The following is a 17,355-nucleotide window of genomic DNA, read 5'->3' as shown; positions in this document are numbered from 1 at the left end:
GTAGCATTTTTTTCAGTCCCGTCCTGTCAGTTCTCTTGGATCTATAATATTCTCAAAACTATATAGGTAAAGGTACTTTATTGTCACATACATGTAGCGAAATTTATTCTCTGCATTTAACCCATCCCTCAAGGGAGCAGTGGGCAGCCATTTACAGCGCCTGGGAACCCACTCCAGATTTGAGCCAGTACCTTGATCAAGGGCACTGACTGGAGAACCTAGTACATGTTTTTGATGGTGGGGGAAACCAGAGCACCCAGAGGAAACCCACGCAAACATGGGGAGAACATACAAACTCCACACAGAAAGGGCCGGAACGACCTGGATTCAAACCCAGAACCTTCTTGCTGTGAGGCCACAGTGCTAACCATTGGGCCACCATTCTCTCTCTCTCTCTAGAAACCACTTTTTGTGAGACACTTCTACCTCCCTTAGGCTCCAACCTAAATATAAAAATTCCTATCTACGGAATTTGAAACCAAAACTGCAAACCGTTTCAAAAACATGCACAGAAATAATACTCAGCATAGAAGTTAATGACATTTGCAATAATTACCAGGTTGTATGACCACACAGGGCTGTGATGAGTTCATGGATGGACAGCTGCGCGGCTTCTGCAAAAATGTCAGCGGTCAGTCCATCTTCTGATCTTTGTCTTTGAGCAGAAGTTACTCTGGCATTGCAGATCCTGCTCAAAGCTTCAAGTACTACTTCTCTCTTGATCATCTTGATGTCGTCTTAAAAGTTCACGCTGCTTGGCTTGCTTCTTTCAGCAAACAAATATAAATGAAAAATCTGGGCTTACATTTATAATGCCTCAATTTTAGATCCTCTCGTTCGAAAAAAAAAAAAAAAGGGAGGGCTGACTCAGCTTTCGATACAATTGATCACCATTTATTAATCAAAACAAGTATGGTATTTGAGAGGTTGTACTTGATTGGATGAAAAGTTACACAACAGACTTGAATTTGTGCAAATAGGGGAGTACAGATCAGAGTGCTTTGGTATCACTTGTGGAGTCCCACAGAGGTCGATTTTGGGTCCCAAATTATGTGGAACTATACATAAATGACATGTAGGGTGACAAACCTTTTTAAAAATTTGACATTTTTGCAGATGACACTAATATTTTCGGTTCTGATAATTTGCAGCAGCTTTTGGAGGTGGTCACAGCAGACATGAGTACTCTAGGTTTGATCGTTAAATTTAGATTAAAACCAAACTTATGCGGTTCAGAAACAGCAAAACTAATACAAGTAAAATTAATGATTAATGTTGAAATTGAAAGTGTATTAAAACACATTTCTGGGTGCGATTCTTAATTACAAAATCAGCTGCAAACCCTGCATTAAACATGTTAGAGCAAAAGTAGCACAGAGTATTGGAGTAATGAGGATAGCAAGGAATGTATTGATTGAGAAAGCACTTTATATATTTTGTATAGTTCACTTGTGTTACCATATTTAAATTACTGTGTTGAAGTATGGGGCAACACCTACAAAACCACCTTACAATCACTACACACTACACTACAAGAGCAATAAGGATGGTGAACAATGTAGGACATCATAAGAATACCAATTTACTGTATATGAAATTGCACACCTGAAAGTTTGAAGACCTGGTATAATTTAAGACTGCACAAATAATCTATTAAGCAAAAAATAAACAGCTTCCTGGAAACATACAAATTTTCACAGATAGAGAGGGCTGTTTTAACTTCAGAGGGGTTTTAAATTTCAAACGGTATGCTTGAACAAAGCTCAAAAGTTTGTGTATTTTGATTCGGGGGGCGCTTTTTGGAAGTCTGAACAAATTGATCAAAGTGAAAATATGTTGCAATTAAAAAAAAAAAAAAAAGTACAAGTACAAAGTACAAAAGATTTATTTTTGAAAAGTACAGCGAGTGAAAATAACTGATGTTCTGCTGCTTGATTTTGTTTTTTGTTAGTTCTTTATCTTAATAGCTAGATAAAGTAGGACGTAATTGGAGTAGTATTTAAAAAGGCCAGTTTGATGTATCTTGTTTGACTGATTTAGTTGTGGTAAAGTGTAGGGGTAGGACCTGAGGAGCCTAGGTCTTCTACCTATCCCTTTTCGAACGCGTTGAGTGTTACGTTGAAATTTTGTTCCGTTTTTGTTATGCATTTCTTTATTTTTATTTTTTAATAGTTCAAACTAAATATTTAATTCATTCATTTCGTTTTCATTCCATTCACGTCAACATTCAACAAACAGCTTGACAGCTGCAGAATCACCCGTACATTTTGTTCAGTTTGTTCTCTACATTTTCAGTCTGATGTTCGATTAAATTTTTTCTTTTTAGTTTGGTCTGGAGTGAACTCAGATATATTTATGAACAATCAGGTTTCCATGTTGGTGTTCAGCATCAACACACAGGGACATGAACGTTTCCAGTAGTGACATTAACAACATTTATTTAACAGACATCAATAAGAGCAGCAAGACGGAGACAAATTAAAGTACAATCAGGTGCAGAAAACCTTCAGCAACCTCTGAATATTTTCATCATTCCACCTGATTTTAAAATCTAAAAACATAATACTCTGCTTCAGTAAAGACTTTACTTATAAAACAAATCTTTCATTATCTTAACTGCATTATAATTATTAGAGTTTCTGAAGTTAGAAACCTGCTACTAGTCCAGTTTACTGCAGACTCCATTAGATCCAGGTCTTCAGTAGGATCTGGATCAGAAGGACAGGTTGATGAGTGGAGCGTTGTTCTCCCCCTTATCTTCTGGACTCCACTTTATTAACGGAGAGCTCAGGTCGATCAGCTGCCGAAAAAAAAAAACGTACAGTATGAAAATGCCAGCTTATATTTGAAGATCCCCTCCGACATGTTTCAAGACATAATAATAATAATAATAATAATAATAATTATTATTATTATTATTATTTGTATCTGGTATGTTTTTTCCAAAATAAAAAAGGTTAAATTAACTTGTTAAAAAGTCAGAAAATTACATTTGCTCTTTCTCCCTGACGGATGTTTGTTTGTGGATGTAAACTGAGGTGTCCCTTACCTGAGTTGTGGTGCAGGTCTTGCTGTTGGTCCGGATCAGGTCGGGGGTGTTGGTCAGGTCGATGAGCAGTTTCTCTCGAGGATGCAGAGTCGGAGCTGGAAGATCCAACAGGAGAACCTGAAGAGAGAACAGAGTCATGAAGATCTGTGAGGTTTCGAAGATAAGTAGAGCTGCAAAGATTAATTGATTGGTTGTCAACTATTAAATTAATCGCCGAGTATTTCGATTACGGATTAATCAGTCCGAGTCATTTGTTTATGAATCAAACCGCACTGTTGCCACTAGCACAGGAACAAAAACCTCTGATGAGACCTCAAACGGCAACCTGAGCCCTCAAACGGCAACCTGAGCCAAGACCACAAACTTGTAAATAGTTAGTATATATATATAGTAACTCCGGTTAGAGGTTCATCACTAAACATTTTACACATCAAACTGAAAATGAAAACACTCAAACAAAAATGCAGACAAGAAACAAAAGCACATCCTGTATTTATTTATTTCCTGGAAAACAAATTAAGATATTTGTTTTTTTAAATAATTAATTTAATATCTGACAAATCCAGGATGTAAACAGACCTGAGCAGATAAGAACTGGTGTGTGTGACCTCTGACCTCCGGTGTTTTGTTGTCGCTGTCCTCTTTAGATTCCAGTTCGATAAGGTTAATGCCGGGCTCGGATTCGCCCTGACTCTTTGATCCAGGATCTGTGCTCTCCGATTGGTCGGCCTGTGGAGGGCTGGAGGGCGGAGCAACAGGGGGCTCCTCCTCCAGACAGAAGGGCTGGACGTCAGGGGCATCAATAGGCTCCGCCTTCTGCGAGTCTGCAGACGCGGGGCTACACAGAAACAACAACACACCGAGTAAGACCTCTAAATGGGTTGTCACGGTGATCTGCAGCAGTAGGACCAGCCTCTCAGATAAGGAGGTCAGGCTAGCTTTCCTATTGGTTGACAGCGGTTGAAAGCATTTTACCTGCAGCTTCTCTCACTCCTGGCCGAGGCGGGGACGGGGTCCGAGTCTGAGGTGAGTGGCGGTCTGGTGGGCGTGGCGACGGGCATAGCGGACATCCTGCGCTTCACTGGGGTGGGGAGGGCTGAGGGACGCCGCGCTTTCACCTGCAGTGACCTGCAGCTTCCGGCAGAAGGCGTCAGAGGACCGACAAAGGGCTTCTGAGGAAGACTACAGGAGATAGGTAGAATTTAACCCTAAGAAACAACTTTAGATCTGAGATTCAGCACAGAGCGATAGCAGAAGGTGCAGGGGTTTATTTTTGTATCACCATTTTTATTTTATTATCATCTAATATTCCTAAGAATTTAAGTTCATGTCCAGTTTCCCCTGGCTTTTATGGATTATGACCGGCTTGTGATAAGGTGTTCAAAGCAGATAATCAGTTTTTTTTGTTTTAATATAATTGAAGCTCTTGTAAAAAAAAAAAGTTATGCTTACATCGGGCCTCATGTAAGAAACTTTTCTTACATACTTTGAGGCGAGCGTTTCAAGTCACCAAACCGCCTTAACCACACAAACTTGATCATCAAGTTTCACCACTTTCATCACTTTGATGATTTGATTGCTTGCATACCCAACACACCCTAGTTCCAACATAAGACAACCTGTTGTGGGCATGTCTCGTCAGTGTTACCCACAGGTTGAGAATTTCCTTGTAATGGAGGGTGGCGCAGGATGAGACTGCGCATGATGGCTGGGTTCAGTAATAAACTAGTCCAACGAAGGTTCATGAACTATTTATTTATTGAAAACTACATAACCTTGCTATTTTTAACCATTTACATATTAAACAAACTAGACTAGAAGATGATACAGATGAAGTGTAGCCTTTCATGTGCTCTGCCAATCAAATCTGGTTGGTTTGTCATGGTTATAGTTCAGCAGATTAGAGTTCGGATCGGGGCGAATTTTTCTGTCTGAGCCCGGCCCGCGTCCGACAGGCATTAAGAAATTTGTGTCCGAGCCCGACAGTTAAAATCTCTTTTTTTCCCTCATACTAATGACACATGTAGGCTACGTTGTTGTGTGGAAAGCTTTTATTACGCAACTGTAGGAAGGCATTCGGAAATGTCAACAGATGAGGAATCAGCTCACACGGGGCAACAAGCGCACGTTAAGCCGTTAAAATGTTCAACGTGTTAACCTTTCCTGATCGATTCTTTTCCGACTGTGGTCAGAAAACCAGGGGAGACTCGTTACCTCCAGGGCCGACGTTATAACATGAATATCGTCTGGGTTAATATCCTGTTTCTGGTGAGCAAATGACTGAACTTGGCTTTCAGTCTGGGGTTTATTTGGGACATCACACACACTGTGTACAAAACCTAAACTTATTGCACCAACTCTACTCTGTTTGCATACAACACATCTGCTTCCTCTTTCTCCATCTCTCTTCTGCCCACTTTCCACACGCACTGGGCTCTCTTCAAGGAGCCGCAGCACCATTTTACAACAAATGCCTTATTGCGCTGATGTGCCCGACCCGAACCAGACCATAATTTCTAAATATCTGTCCGAACCTGGCCTGTCGGTTCCCGTCGGACTTGGGTCTGGTATCCATGCCTTACAGTAGATAAAGTACCCGATTACCCAGACCTCAAATGTTATATAGGCCTTTATTAACAACTAAAATATATATCAAAATACAGATCAGTTCAAGCGGACACACTGCCGCAGAGAGGGTGAACAACCAGACTGATAAATGACGTTCGGGGCACTTTCCCTTTTTGGCCGTGGTGTTTCTACAGTTTCTACTATATACTCTACGGTCTCCAGACAATACTAGCATCTCTCTTCTACACAAGGTCTAGATTTGTCACTAGTCACTTTTTACCCCCGCCGCTGTAGAGAGGATCGTAGGCTCTCCCTTGGTAGCAGAGCTGTGAACATGGATCTGTGAAACACAATTAGCTGTCTATGGATGTAGCATCTCCTCGCCACTGTACTGCACATGCGACAGACAGAGACACACACACACACACACACACACACACACACACACACACACACACACACACACACACACACACACACACACACACACACACACACACACACACACACACACACACACACACACACACACACACACACACACACACACACACACACACACACACACACACACACACACACACACACACACACACGGTTCCTTGATTTATAGTTAGATGAGAATTTCAAACTGTGGAGCTTCGAGTCCAGAACAGATCCAGCATTGTCAGTCAAACTGAGGTATTTTCATACACATGAATGATGTTACCCTACAGCTGACTACATGCTGATGGTGTTGTAGTGTAATGGGAAGTCATCTACCTGTCCACGCTGCTCACGGACATCAGCCTCTTTGGCTTAAGCATCTTTGTGATGTCTGGAGGTGAAACCCAAAAACACAGAAAGAGTGAGAGACAGACAGCTAGAAAGGTAGCCTTAGTTAACACAGAACCACAGTAATGGATGTGTGCAGGTAAAATGGAAAAAATATCTGACGCAGTGTGAATTTTGAGGGGTTCCGTTTACAACATACAGAAGGAGGGAATTGAAATAAATATATCTATCTATCTATCTATCTATCTATCTATCTATCTATCTATCTATCTATCTATCTATATATATCTCAACATGTCTCAACATTTTTTTTAGTAATATGTGTGCTAAATTTAAATAATATGCAGCGAAGTTTGTAATATGTTTTTGTTATTGTTTGAAAGAATCCGGTTTCAAAAGTTTTCTGAATGAACTCCAGGATGAAATAAATTGATGTAAAACCAATGTGATGAATTAATAAGCCGACATTAATCTCTGACATCATCAGCGTCACTTACCGTCACCTTGGCGGACTCCTCTGACCCCTCCGTTGGGTGTCGGTAGGACCAGGGCCTCGGGTTTGGATTTGATCCTTGATCTGCTCTGCAGCTGGGCTGATGCGGAGGTGGGGACGGAGGCTGTCCTCTCCAAAATCCTCTTGCCAGGCGTAGGCTTGAGGGGCGTGGCCTCAGCTCTCTTCAGCGGCGTGGACTTAGTGGCTTTGACACGCTCCACCTCGGACAGCTTCCTGGCCTGAACGGACAGGGAGCGGCGGCCAGCGGGACAGGGCGCTGTCTCTACGGCATCGTAGACGGAGGAGCGACGTGGTCTGCTGTGATTGGCCGGTCTGCTGATGCTGCTGGTGGAGCTGCTCAAACTCCGGTTCAGAGAGGAGTTCAGTTTACCTGAAAGGAGAAAACACCTGTACTGCTGCACGCTCTGATTGGACGATGAGAGCAGGGTAGTCAGCTGTTTAGTTAGCTGTTGTTAAGTTTGTTACCTGCTAACTAACTAGCAACTGCTGTTAGCAGTGTACAAAATACAGTGTCTCGGACCTTCAGAAAATCTCACACTCTAAGTCTCAAAATGTAGGGGAGAAACTAAAGGTGAATAAGGGAAAAAATAGGTAATTTTGGATATCTCTTTTGCCATTCCATAATTAGGGCTGGGCGATATGGAGAAAATTAGATATCACGATATTCTTGACCAAATACCTCGATATCGAGGCGATATTCTAGGGTTGACAATTGGGTCTTTAACAAAATATCTTCACACTTAGATTTTAGATAAATAATCATCAGTAATGTGGACATAATGTCTAAGTGGGGAAAAGGCAAATAATAGAAGAGCTAGAACAGTCTGGTAAGTTCAGAAAAGTACATCACTTTACTGTAATGCAGCTTTTAAAACCAGGAAAAGACAACACTTATGTCATATCACGATATTACGATATCCGAAATCTAAGACGATATCTAGTCTCATATCACGATATCTATTATAATATCGATATATTGCCTAGCCCTATCCATAATTAATAAAATACTGTCAACAGCCATAAAAATTCAATTTTCTCCACATTTTTAGGAATAAAATGTTGTATAAATCATGAATGATATATGAACAAACCCCAGTGTTCACAACAGCCATTTTTAGATGTCATTGCAGGGTAAACACAGGTGTATTAAATACCATTAATTATGGCCCTGTTCCATTTAGGGGGGCTAAGGCACTGGTATAGGCTAGCATGCAGGTGCTTGCTCACTGGAATGTGTGTGAGACACTAAATGGAACGGGATGATAATTAATTTCACCTGCGTCTGCCTTGCAATGACCTGTCAAAATGGCTGCTGTGAAAAGGGCCTATTAGTTTTTTTAGATAAGTGCAGGTTACTGCTGAGTTTGTGTTTGGTCAGTTTGTCTTGAGTTTTGTCAGTAAGGGGGGAAAAGTGCAATGTTTGAGAAGTCTTTTCCTCACGTTGCATTTTTGTTCACAGCATATTGGACGGATACTTGTTAATTGCTAATGTGTGGTTGAGGCCTACTCCTTCTTGTTAGCGGTTGGTTGAGTTTGGGTATAAATTAGCTGTTAGCATACCTTTAGCGGGGGACACAGATAGGCTGGAGTTGAAGCTGGACACCGAGGACGAGGATGAGGACGTGTTCTTCCTCTCCGTTACCCTCCTCTTCTGTAGGGGCGGAGCTTTCACACCTGACCGCCGGTTCCTCACAGCACTCTGATGGAGGAAACAGCCGTCAGTTATTTTCCTCACCATGTCAAGATGTTTATAATAATATACATAATCAATGGTTTCATTTAAAGGGCAAGTTTTTTTTATATCTTTCTGTAGCTTAGTAGTGCTCCTTATAGAGCTAGTTGATACGGAGAAAATCAAATATCACAATATTTTGGTGCCTTCACAAAATAGAAAAAAAAAAATTAGATTTTTAATAAATAATCACTAATAAAGTGGATATTATGACTAGGTGGTTAAAGGCACAACAAATAGAACAGCTACAACAGTCTGGTAAGTTCAGAAAATGACATCACTTCACTGTAATGCAGCCTTCAAAACCAGGAGAAGACAACACTATGTCATATCACACCATTACAATATCCAAAGACGATAGAGTCTCACATTGATGTCGATATAATATCGACATATTGCCCAGCCCTAGTTCCTAATGTATTCAAATCCCAACGTTCACATTTGGTCAAATTAAAGTACGTTTTAACGTCAAATTGCTGTTATTGAGAGGTCGGAATAATGGAGCGTCAGAGGAATGACATGGCACCATACCATGGAGCCTTTCATCAGCCTGACAATTCACTATATAACGGACGACGTACTTTCACGCTGAACATACGGCCGTGTGTGTGTACATAAGTGTGTATTAGTGTGCTCTGTCACTGTTTTGCTGTTTTTACTGTCTATGACATGGCACGACTGTAAAGAAACTTTTATCCTGGAAACATTTTCTTTAGTCTCTCCAAATAAATAAAAAAAAAGTACCAACTCCTTATTCTTGTTTAAAATAATTGACATAATAACTATATATATATATATATATATATATATATATATATATAGTGTGATAAAAAGGTGACCTTGAAATTGTGGTGTTAATGGCGACGCAAGGAAAAATTTGGGTGCACCTAAATTTTGTGCTGGTGCACCTAAATAAAAAAAAGTTAGGCGCACCAGTGCGACCAAGGCAAAAAGTTAGTCTGGAGCCCTGTACTGAAAGTATTTTCAGCACAGTGTTTGTTCCTTAACTAAAAAGACACCAGTTTTTCCTGTTCTCTGCATCTTGGGTGGCATTTAAGAACCAAGCACTTAAACTAACTAAGTGTAGTGCCTTTTAGAGTGGTTTGCACCAAAGGAAAGAAACCCAATACTTTAAAGGAATACGCCACCGTTTGTTGAAATAAGGTTATTCACCGTCTCATTTCTGTCTCACTGCATGCATTGTCTTAGTTTGGCAGCGCTGCTGCTAACTTAGCTTAGCGTAATGAATGGAATCCTTTGTTGCCGTTAGCATGTCGTGAGTAAAAGTAACCCAACAACAACAAAAACAAAACCTAATTACTTCTTGTGGCCTGCGTATTCACAACAAGTACAAATAGCAATGGAGATTAAGACTAGACGATTTCCTAGGTAGATACTGACTTGGGACTATATTGGGTGGAAGTAGGCTACAGCCGAAGCACTGCTACTCGGGCACAGAGATATCGGCAGCCTGCGGGGCTCTGCGGCCGGCGCAAAGTCACTGTTTCTGCGTTACTGGACGGGCAGCGGCCCGCTGAGCCCTGCGGAGCTCAGTCAGGGCAGCAGCATTTGGTTGTCCAGCAACCCAGAAACAGTTGCGCTGGCTGCAGAGCCCCGAGGGCTGCCGATATCTCTGTGCCCGGGTAATACATTTAGCAGTTTGGCTTTCCTTAGGGTCTATGTAACCTGTTCTGAAATTGTTATATTATAATTTATATATCATGATATATATACACGATAATATCAGTTTAAGTTAACGCTATATTTAAAATATTTTCAACGCTTTACCTTGCCGTCAGACAGCGCTATACAACGGAGAACTGAATATATAAATAAAATAAATAAATAAATAAATAAATAAATAAATAGTCACTCTTTACATCCACCAGACTCCATTAACAAAAACAATAATTCCACCTCGCTGAACACAGGAGTTGTCACTGCCGCTACCCCTGCATAACGTGGTGTCCACAGCAGTACATTGCTTAGCTAATGTGCTTTTTTCCTCCCCACTTAGCACAGCTAACCCTGACTCCGCTAGTCACGTTCACATTATTCATACCTTATTGATTAGCCAACTGTCACTGCTTTTTGCCAAGACTGAGTGGGTGTTTCCATTTGCAAAAACGTAAATAATCGCAGACTGACTCGGCCTGTAATGTGTTTCGCTGCAGTGAAAGGTGTTACCTTGGAGGGCGGAGCCAGCATGCGTTTTCCCAGAAGGCTGGAGTTGAGGGAAGAATCGCTGATGTCAGATGCCATGCTCGCTGAATCCGAGAGCAGATCCTCACTTGAGTCCGCCCTGCTGGACAGGCCCCGCTTACAACCCCCCACCGCCTAAAACAGGAGGAAAAAAAACAACAAAAAAAACAAAAAGGTGATGAACACAAATGTGTCCACAAGAAACCATTTCCCAAAACATCAAATTTGATTCCCAGCAGGCAAGTGTAGCTTTCAAACGTTGAGTACAAACATATACAAAGAGACAGAAAAAAAAAAAAAAAAAAAAATCACCAAGTGGAAACATAATTACGCCTTTCAACTGCAGGAATTCAACACCCCGCTTTTGTTTCCACTGTTCTCTGCCTGCTTTGGGGGAAAGTTCTTGGAAGCAGTTTTGGGCAACTAAATCTAAGTCAGGGTACTTTAATTATTACATTTCCCAGTTACGTTCAGGTAAGATGGATATTAGCAGAGGAGCAAAACCAAACACTACATTATCACATCTGTTCTCCGGCAGCTTCTTCAACTGCACTGTCTTTTGATTTAGGGATAAACAAAGTGGAAACAAGAACAACCTTGTTCCAAAGACTCAAAAGCTTCAGTACGCTCAGGTTCTGGGAGGAACCAGGTTACAGGTTGGCGAGTTCCTACAAGAGATCTGCTGTTACAGACTAGGGCTGCAACTAACGATACATTTCATTATCGATTAAGGTCGATTATTTTCGGGATTAATGGCTTAATCGTTTGGTCTATAAAATGTCAGAAAATAGTGAGACATTTCTATCCCAGGTTCTCAAAAAAAGTAGAGGTCTTTAAATGTCTTGTTTTGTTAGTCCAAAACCTAAAGATATCCAGTTTAATACAATTAATGAAATAGAAAAGAGCAAAAACCGCCTTTTCATGAAAAATGACTTCTGTTGATTGACTAATAGATTAGTCGACTGATGTTGCAGCTCTATTTACAGACTGACACGGCACCATCAAGACCGACTGAATGAACCTGTGAGTAAAAGAAATTTAACTTCTCTCCTACTTTGCTTGGTGGTTGCAGTCTAGTTTTCTCCACTCTGCTCTTGCTTGTTGAACAGGAAGTTGTTGGTGCAGCCGGTTTGCTCGGCAGCACGACGCCCATTGCGGCTTTCCCTCGCAGCCCCGTCCTGGGCTGAGGCTTGACCCCGGCGATGGGGCTGGAGGTGCTGAGTCTGGCAGTGGGGCGGGTGGATGAAGCCGCGTTGACAGTGGCGTACCGGCTGGATAAAGCTGTGTTGGAGATACTTCCTCTGAGTATGCGCTGCTGGACAGCGGGCGGCAGCTGCTTCATGGGACTGTCCTGCACACAGAAGGTCTGCCGTTTGATGGGGCTGAGTGCACTGGCGGTCTGACCAAGCACACCCAGTTTCGCCTCTGCGTCCTGGACGAACTCCTCCCTGTCAGTTGTGGTGTCATTAGTCACGTTGGTGGTCTTTTCGTCCTCACAGTGCGGCTGGCTCAGTTCTCTGCACTTCAGCCGGTTGGCAAGTTTGTGGGCTTCCTGAAACACAGAGTGCAGCTGATCTCCACTCAGCGGACTCCAGCTCTCTCGCACATCACTCTCAAGCTGAGACACCACGTTAACAGAGAGACACCTTTCCTTATGGGTGACTGGACCGACAAACACCTCATCTTCATCTTCATCACCTTTGGAGCTGCAGGGCAGAGAGAGACATCACAGCTGAGAGGAACACAAACAGCTCACAGCAGTGATGATTTAAGAAAAACAGAGCTAAAACGCAAGACATGCAAACTCGAGAGCATATCACGACAGCTTTAATGTGTGAATGTTCCCTTTTTTTTTAAACATTTGTTAAACTGTATATCTTTCCTGTGTATATATTTAGATTTAATGTTGTATTTCTCCCTTTAGTGCTGCTTTTATATACTTTGTTCTAGTTGATTGTCCATGTCCATTTTATAGTTTTATTCTAATTTAAAACATTTGGTGAAGAAAAAAAAACATAGTGAGAGCTACAGGGTCACTACTAACTGGTTAGAAATAAAAATAATGATGGGAGTTAACCCTTGTGTGGTCCTTCGGGTCCCAGTGACCCGAAGGACAACACAAGGATTATGTACTTCCGTTTACTTTGTTGAGAATTGCTCTCTAAAACCGGTTTCTTTTAAAGTAAGTAAGTAAAGTTTATTTCTAGAACACATTTAAACACAGTTTAAGCTGACCAAAATGCTGTACAAACAAGAACTAAGGTGCTGTATTAACCCTTGTTTAGAGAGCAATTCTCAAAAAAGTAAATGGAAGTACATAACCCTTGTGTTGTCCTTCGGGTCACTGGGACCCGAAGGACAACACAAGGGTAAACTGGTTAAGGATCTGAATACTTTCTCGACCACGGAGTATTGGGGATTATTGTGGCCCCCATCAGAAACTATCATGCGTTTCCTACCTGGCAGGTGACAAAGAAACATCGAAGTCAAACTTCTCACTCAGAAAGAACGTATCTGTTCAGAGACACAAACGTGGTTGATAAAACAGTGAATAAAACACATGAACATGGTGATAACGGTCTGCACAAATGCTGACTCGGGGTCAGGGAGTGTTAACGTAAGTTAACGTTACCGCTGTTAGCTCGACAGTCCATCCCGCTGTTGGTTCTAGTCTGTGGGAAACAGATTGATCCGGATCAGACATACAGCGGCATATCAAACTATAACGACAATATTTTACAGAAATACTCTGATAAACAGCGAAGACAGTGAAAGTATCACTTAGCTAACGTTAGACGAACTTGTCGTCATGCTAGCTAGCTAGTTCACTAGCTAACGTTAGCCAAATCAAAGTGTAGCGAACTGTTAAACCGACAATTTAAACATGAACATTTGCACACGGGACTCGCACAGAGCCACAGCTTAATTGAAGTAACAAAAAAAAGATACAAACCTAAAAATTCTCTAAAAACGTACAAATATTCTTTTCGTCTCTGCATTCAAACTGCGACACAAAACCACACAAACGATTCAAATCTGCTGCGCTGCTGCTGACGTGACTCAAACGCACGCAGCCATTGGTTGGAAGTGTGTGACGTAAATGTTAACACATTTGTGGGGATTGTAGTCCGTTTCAGTTTAAAACCGGTAGCTGGGTTTCTTTGGTTTTATATAAATATTTACAGTCTATGGTTTTAATCCATGATCTTAATGCTTTAGTGCTACGATTTAAAAGTTTGCTTCCAATAACATAATTTATTTTCACAAAGAAAAAGTAATACAGAATACATAAACTAATAATAAAAACGTAATAAATAGCCTACATTAATATATACCATTAATATTTACACTCAATGATATATACATATACATTAATATAATGTATTTATTTAGTAAAACAACCTTTTGAGTTTGAGATTGTTCATTTTTTTCTAACATTAAGCAAAAGAAGAAAATTAATCAAAGGTATTCATGAAGGCGAACGTGATGTAATGTGTATAATTTAAGTTTTAAATTGTGTGTATTTATGTCTTTTTTAATATATTATTTAGTTCAAAATTAATCTATGATTTATTTTGACGTGTATACATTTGTTACGTTTACATGTTTCTATCTTTTCTTTATAAGTTTTCCCATGCTCCATGTAGTGGGGTCTAGGTAAGCATCGGTGAAGCCTCTTTGATCAGTTACAAAGATATCAACAAACATCGAGGCACTTTTTTTCAGATGAAGATGTGTGTGATGGCTTCACCACATATACACAGCACATGTAGCCTACTATTGATAAACCAATGAACGGACTATGTTTTGGGTCTAACCTTCAAAAACCATGTTTAACACATACACTGTATATTACATCAGTAGGTAATTTATTCGTTATATGTAGATATATCACAATGTATGACCGAACCATTTTACAGCGATCCACACTTTGAGCTTTCACGTATTATTTTGAAAATCCCATAACACAAAGCGAAAGCTGAAACTAGCTGCTTTCTGATTGGTCGATCATAGTTACGTTCAGTGTATCCAATCAGCGAGCAGCTGGCCTCTACATAGCAACGGTTCTCAGCGATGACCAGGCACATTCTGTCGAATACACCGAAGAAAACTGCATCAAAATGTCTGGACGCGGGAAGGGTGTCGGTAAGACCAGAGCGAAGGCCAAGAGCCGTTCATCCCGGGCCGGTCTTCAGTTCCCGGTTGGACGTGTCCACAGACATCTGAGGAAGGGCAACTATGCTCACCGCGTCGGTGCCGGGGCTCCGGTGTACCTAGCGGCGGTGCTCGAGTATCTGACCGCTGAAATCTTGGAGCTGGCTGGCAACGCTGCTCGCGACAACAAAAAGACCCGGATCATCCCCCGCCATTTGCAGCTGGCCGTCCGCAACGACGAGGAGCTCAACAAACTGCTGGGCGGAGTGACCATCGCTCAGGGCGGCGTGCTGCCCAACATCCAGGCCGTCCTGCTGCCCAAAAAGACCGAGAAGGCCGCCAAGAAGTAAACACCCGGAAACGACTTAAACCACAATAACACAACGGCTCTTTTAAGAGCCACACACCTCAAACTAAAGACTGTTCCCTTACTGCGTTTGAACAATATTACTCTTTTACTAGTTGTGTTTATAGCAGGGATGTATCGAGATATTTAGCTTTTAAGAGATCATTTTGTGGTTCCGGAAGTACAAATGCCTTTATTTAATAAGCTCACTATCCATAATGCCTAAACCGCCCAAGGTATACTTACAACCTTCCTATATACTGTCTATGCGTACAACGAGGCACGACATTCTTCACAGCTTCATGCTCCTGCAGAAGCCGTCAGTCCGTGTTAAGTCTATGGTGTTAAGTCTTTTGTTTCAGGGGAGAAAAAATACTACACTACCCAGAATCCTAAACGTGAAAGCTGCACCTCTGATTGGTGTAGCTCACGGTTACCCAACCGGTGAACTAACTGCTAGTGCTGATGCCATTGAGGCCTTATTGGTTTATGTACAGTCTCTTTGCATTTTTGCTGTTCTGAAAATGTTCTTCTGCGCCCAATCAAATGTTTATGTTCACGATTCACTGTCAATGGAGCAATGGAATGGGGGGGAACCAGTTTCCGGAGCCGGTCACAAAGTGGGCGGTCACTTTATTTGTATTTTTGTCTGTAGGCCTACTGTTTCCTTGTACCACTGCAACACCAGAAATTCCCTTCTGGCGATAAATAAAGGATTGTTTATCTACATTTATTATTATTATTATGACATCATTAGCAAACAGCACACATACTAACCGGATGGAAGTATAGGTTGAATGTTTCAGGAATTTGTTTTAAGGTTAACATTAACCCACAGAGACTTAACTAAGCTAAAACGGGTACTCTTATACATAGCAACATCTACATTAATGCCCCACTTCTGAACAAAATTACATATTTAACATGCAGGCATAACGCCTTCATGACACCTTACCCAGTACACGTGTGTTCATTTGTCGTTGTTCATGTACAACAAAATTTCCACTTAGTTTTTTTCGATTGCTAAATGACAGTGCATGGGCACAACTGGAGGCACATGTGCAAAAATAACTACAGTCTGCACAGCAGCAGTTCATGTGGACCAAACTGTAGTTCGTTTTTCATAGCTTGAACACAGTTTTCAACTGTCTTACACACTTATTTCATGACTTTAACCACAACGTGCTGTCAAAACTGTTAGACTAGTTAGTGAACATATACGGTATTTATACAGAGAAAGCTCAGAAAGCTTTTTTTTGGTATACAAACAAATTAGAATGAAGAAACACTGTACTGTTTGAAACAGGTGAAAGAGCAAAGATACCAACATGTCCAGGTAAGATGTCTGAGGTTATGTACACAGCTATAAAAAAAGAAGTGAAAACCACTATGTTTACAGTAGTAAAACTGCATTCTTACTGTTTTTCAGAAAGTAATGGAGGTGAAAGCAATAGAAACACCACATTCATTTGTATTTAGAGATGATGCAGACATCCAGTGTGATGAAGAAAACATACCACATGATGCTGGAGAGAGGCAGGATTAGTCACACTATTCCTTGTTACTGTTATGTACCTTTAGTTTTTTTTTATTACTAAAGACAAAATACTATATTGAAGAAAACAGATTTTCATTCCTTCTTGTTTACCTTGCGAGCAAATTGGTATATTATACAATCTATATCTTTTCCTAAATAAACTATTGAGTAGTGTCAACTCACTAACCTTGTTCAAACTGTAAAGATGAGAAAGTTTGAAGTGTGTGTATTGGTGTTTGATGCTAGTGTTTTTACTGTGTGTGTGTGTGTGTGTGTGTGTGTGTGTGTGTGTGTGTGTGTGTGTGTGTGTGTGTGTGTGTGTGTGTGTGTGTGTGTGTGTGTGTGTGTGTGTGTGTGTGTGTGTGTGTGTGTGTGTGTGTGTGTGTGTGTGTGTGTGTGTGTGTGTGTGTGTGTATATAGTATATATGGTATACATATAGTGTTTGGCTGCACAGAGCCTGTTCTGAGAAGTGTGTAT

The 17,355-nt window shown here is 41.0% G+C and overlaps 2 protein-coding genes across 3 annotated transcripts; one reads left to right on the top strand and one right to left on the bottom strand.

Annotated features, from left to right (window-relative positions):
- Positions 1-2,411: 2,411 nt before the first annotated feature.
- gtse1 (G-2 and S-phase expressed 1) lies at positions 2,412-13,928 on the bottom strand. Of its 2 annotated transcripts, none has more exons than XM_039809053.1 (12): positions 13,793-13,928; positions 13,472-13,511; positions 13,299-13,353; positions 11,894-12,545; positions 10,825-10,974; positions 8,466-8,604; positions 6,889-7,275; positions 6,380-6,434; positions 4,025-4,231; positions 3,629-3,887; positions 3,050-3,166; positions 2,412-2,800 (listed from the first exon to the last, which is right to left on the bottom strand). In XM_039809053.1, the coding sequence occupies exons 2-12, from the start codon at positions 13,491-13,493 to the stop codon at positions 2,714-2,716; spliced, it is 2,130 nt and encodes a 709-aa protein (XP_039664987.1). In that variant the 5' UTR covers positions 13,494-13,511; positions 13,793-13,928; the 3' UTR covers positions 2,412-2,713. The 2 variants fall into 2 exon arrangements, with proteins under 2 accessions (XP_039664987.1, XP_039664988.1); XM_039809054.1 differs by having other exon boundaries at positions 3,665-3,887.
- Positions 13,929-14,906: 978 nt separating this feature from the next.
- Positions 14,907-16,069, top strand: LOC120564216 (late histone H2A.L3). Its single transcript, XM_039809052.1, has one exon. The coding sequence runs from the start codon at positions 14,961-14,963 to the stop codon at positions 15,342-15,344; it is 384 nt and encodes a 127-aa protein (XP_039664986.1). The 5' UTR covers positions 14,907-14,960; the 3' UTR covers positions 15,345-16,069.
- The last annotated feature ends 1,286 nt before the right edge of the window (positions 16,070-17,355 follow it).

Source organism: Perca fluviatilis, chromosome 8, assembly GCF_010015445.1.
Source record: "Perca fluviatilis chromosome 8, GENO_Pfluv_1.0, whole genome shotgun sequence".
NCBI classification, from domain to species: Eukaryota; Metazoa; Chordata; class Actinopteri; order Perciformes; family Percidae; genus Perca; species Perca fluviatilis.
The sequence above is the reverse complement of the archived record's forward strand: the minus strand, read 5'-3'. Positions and strand labels throughout refer to the sequence as shown.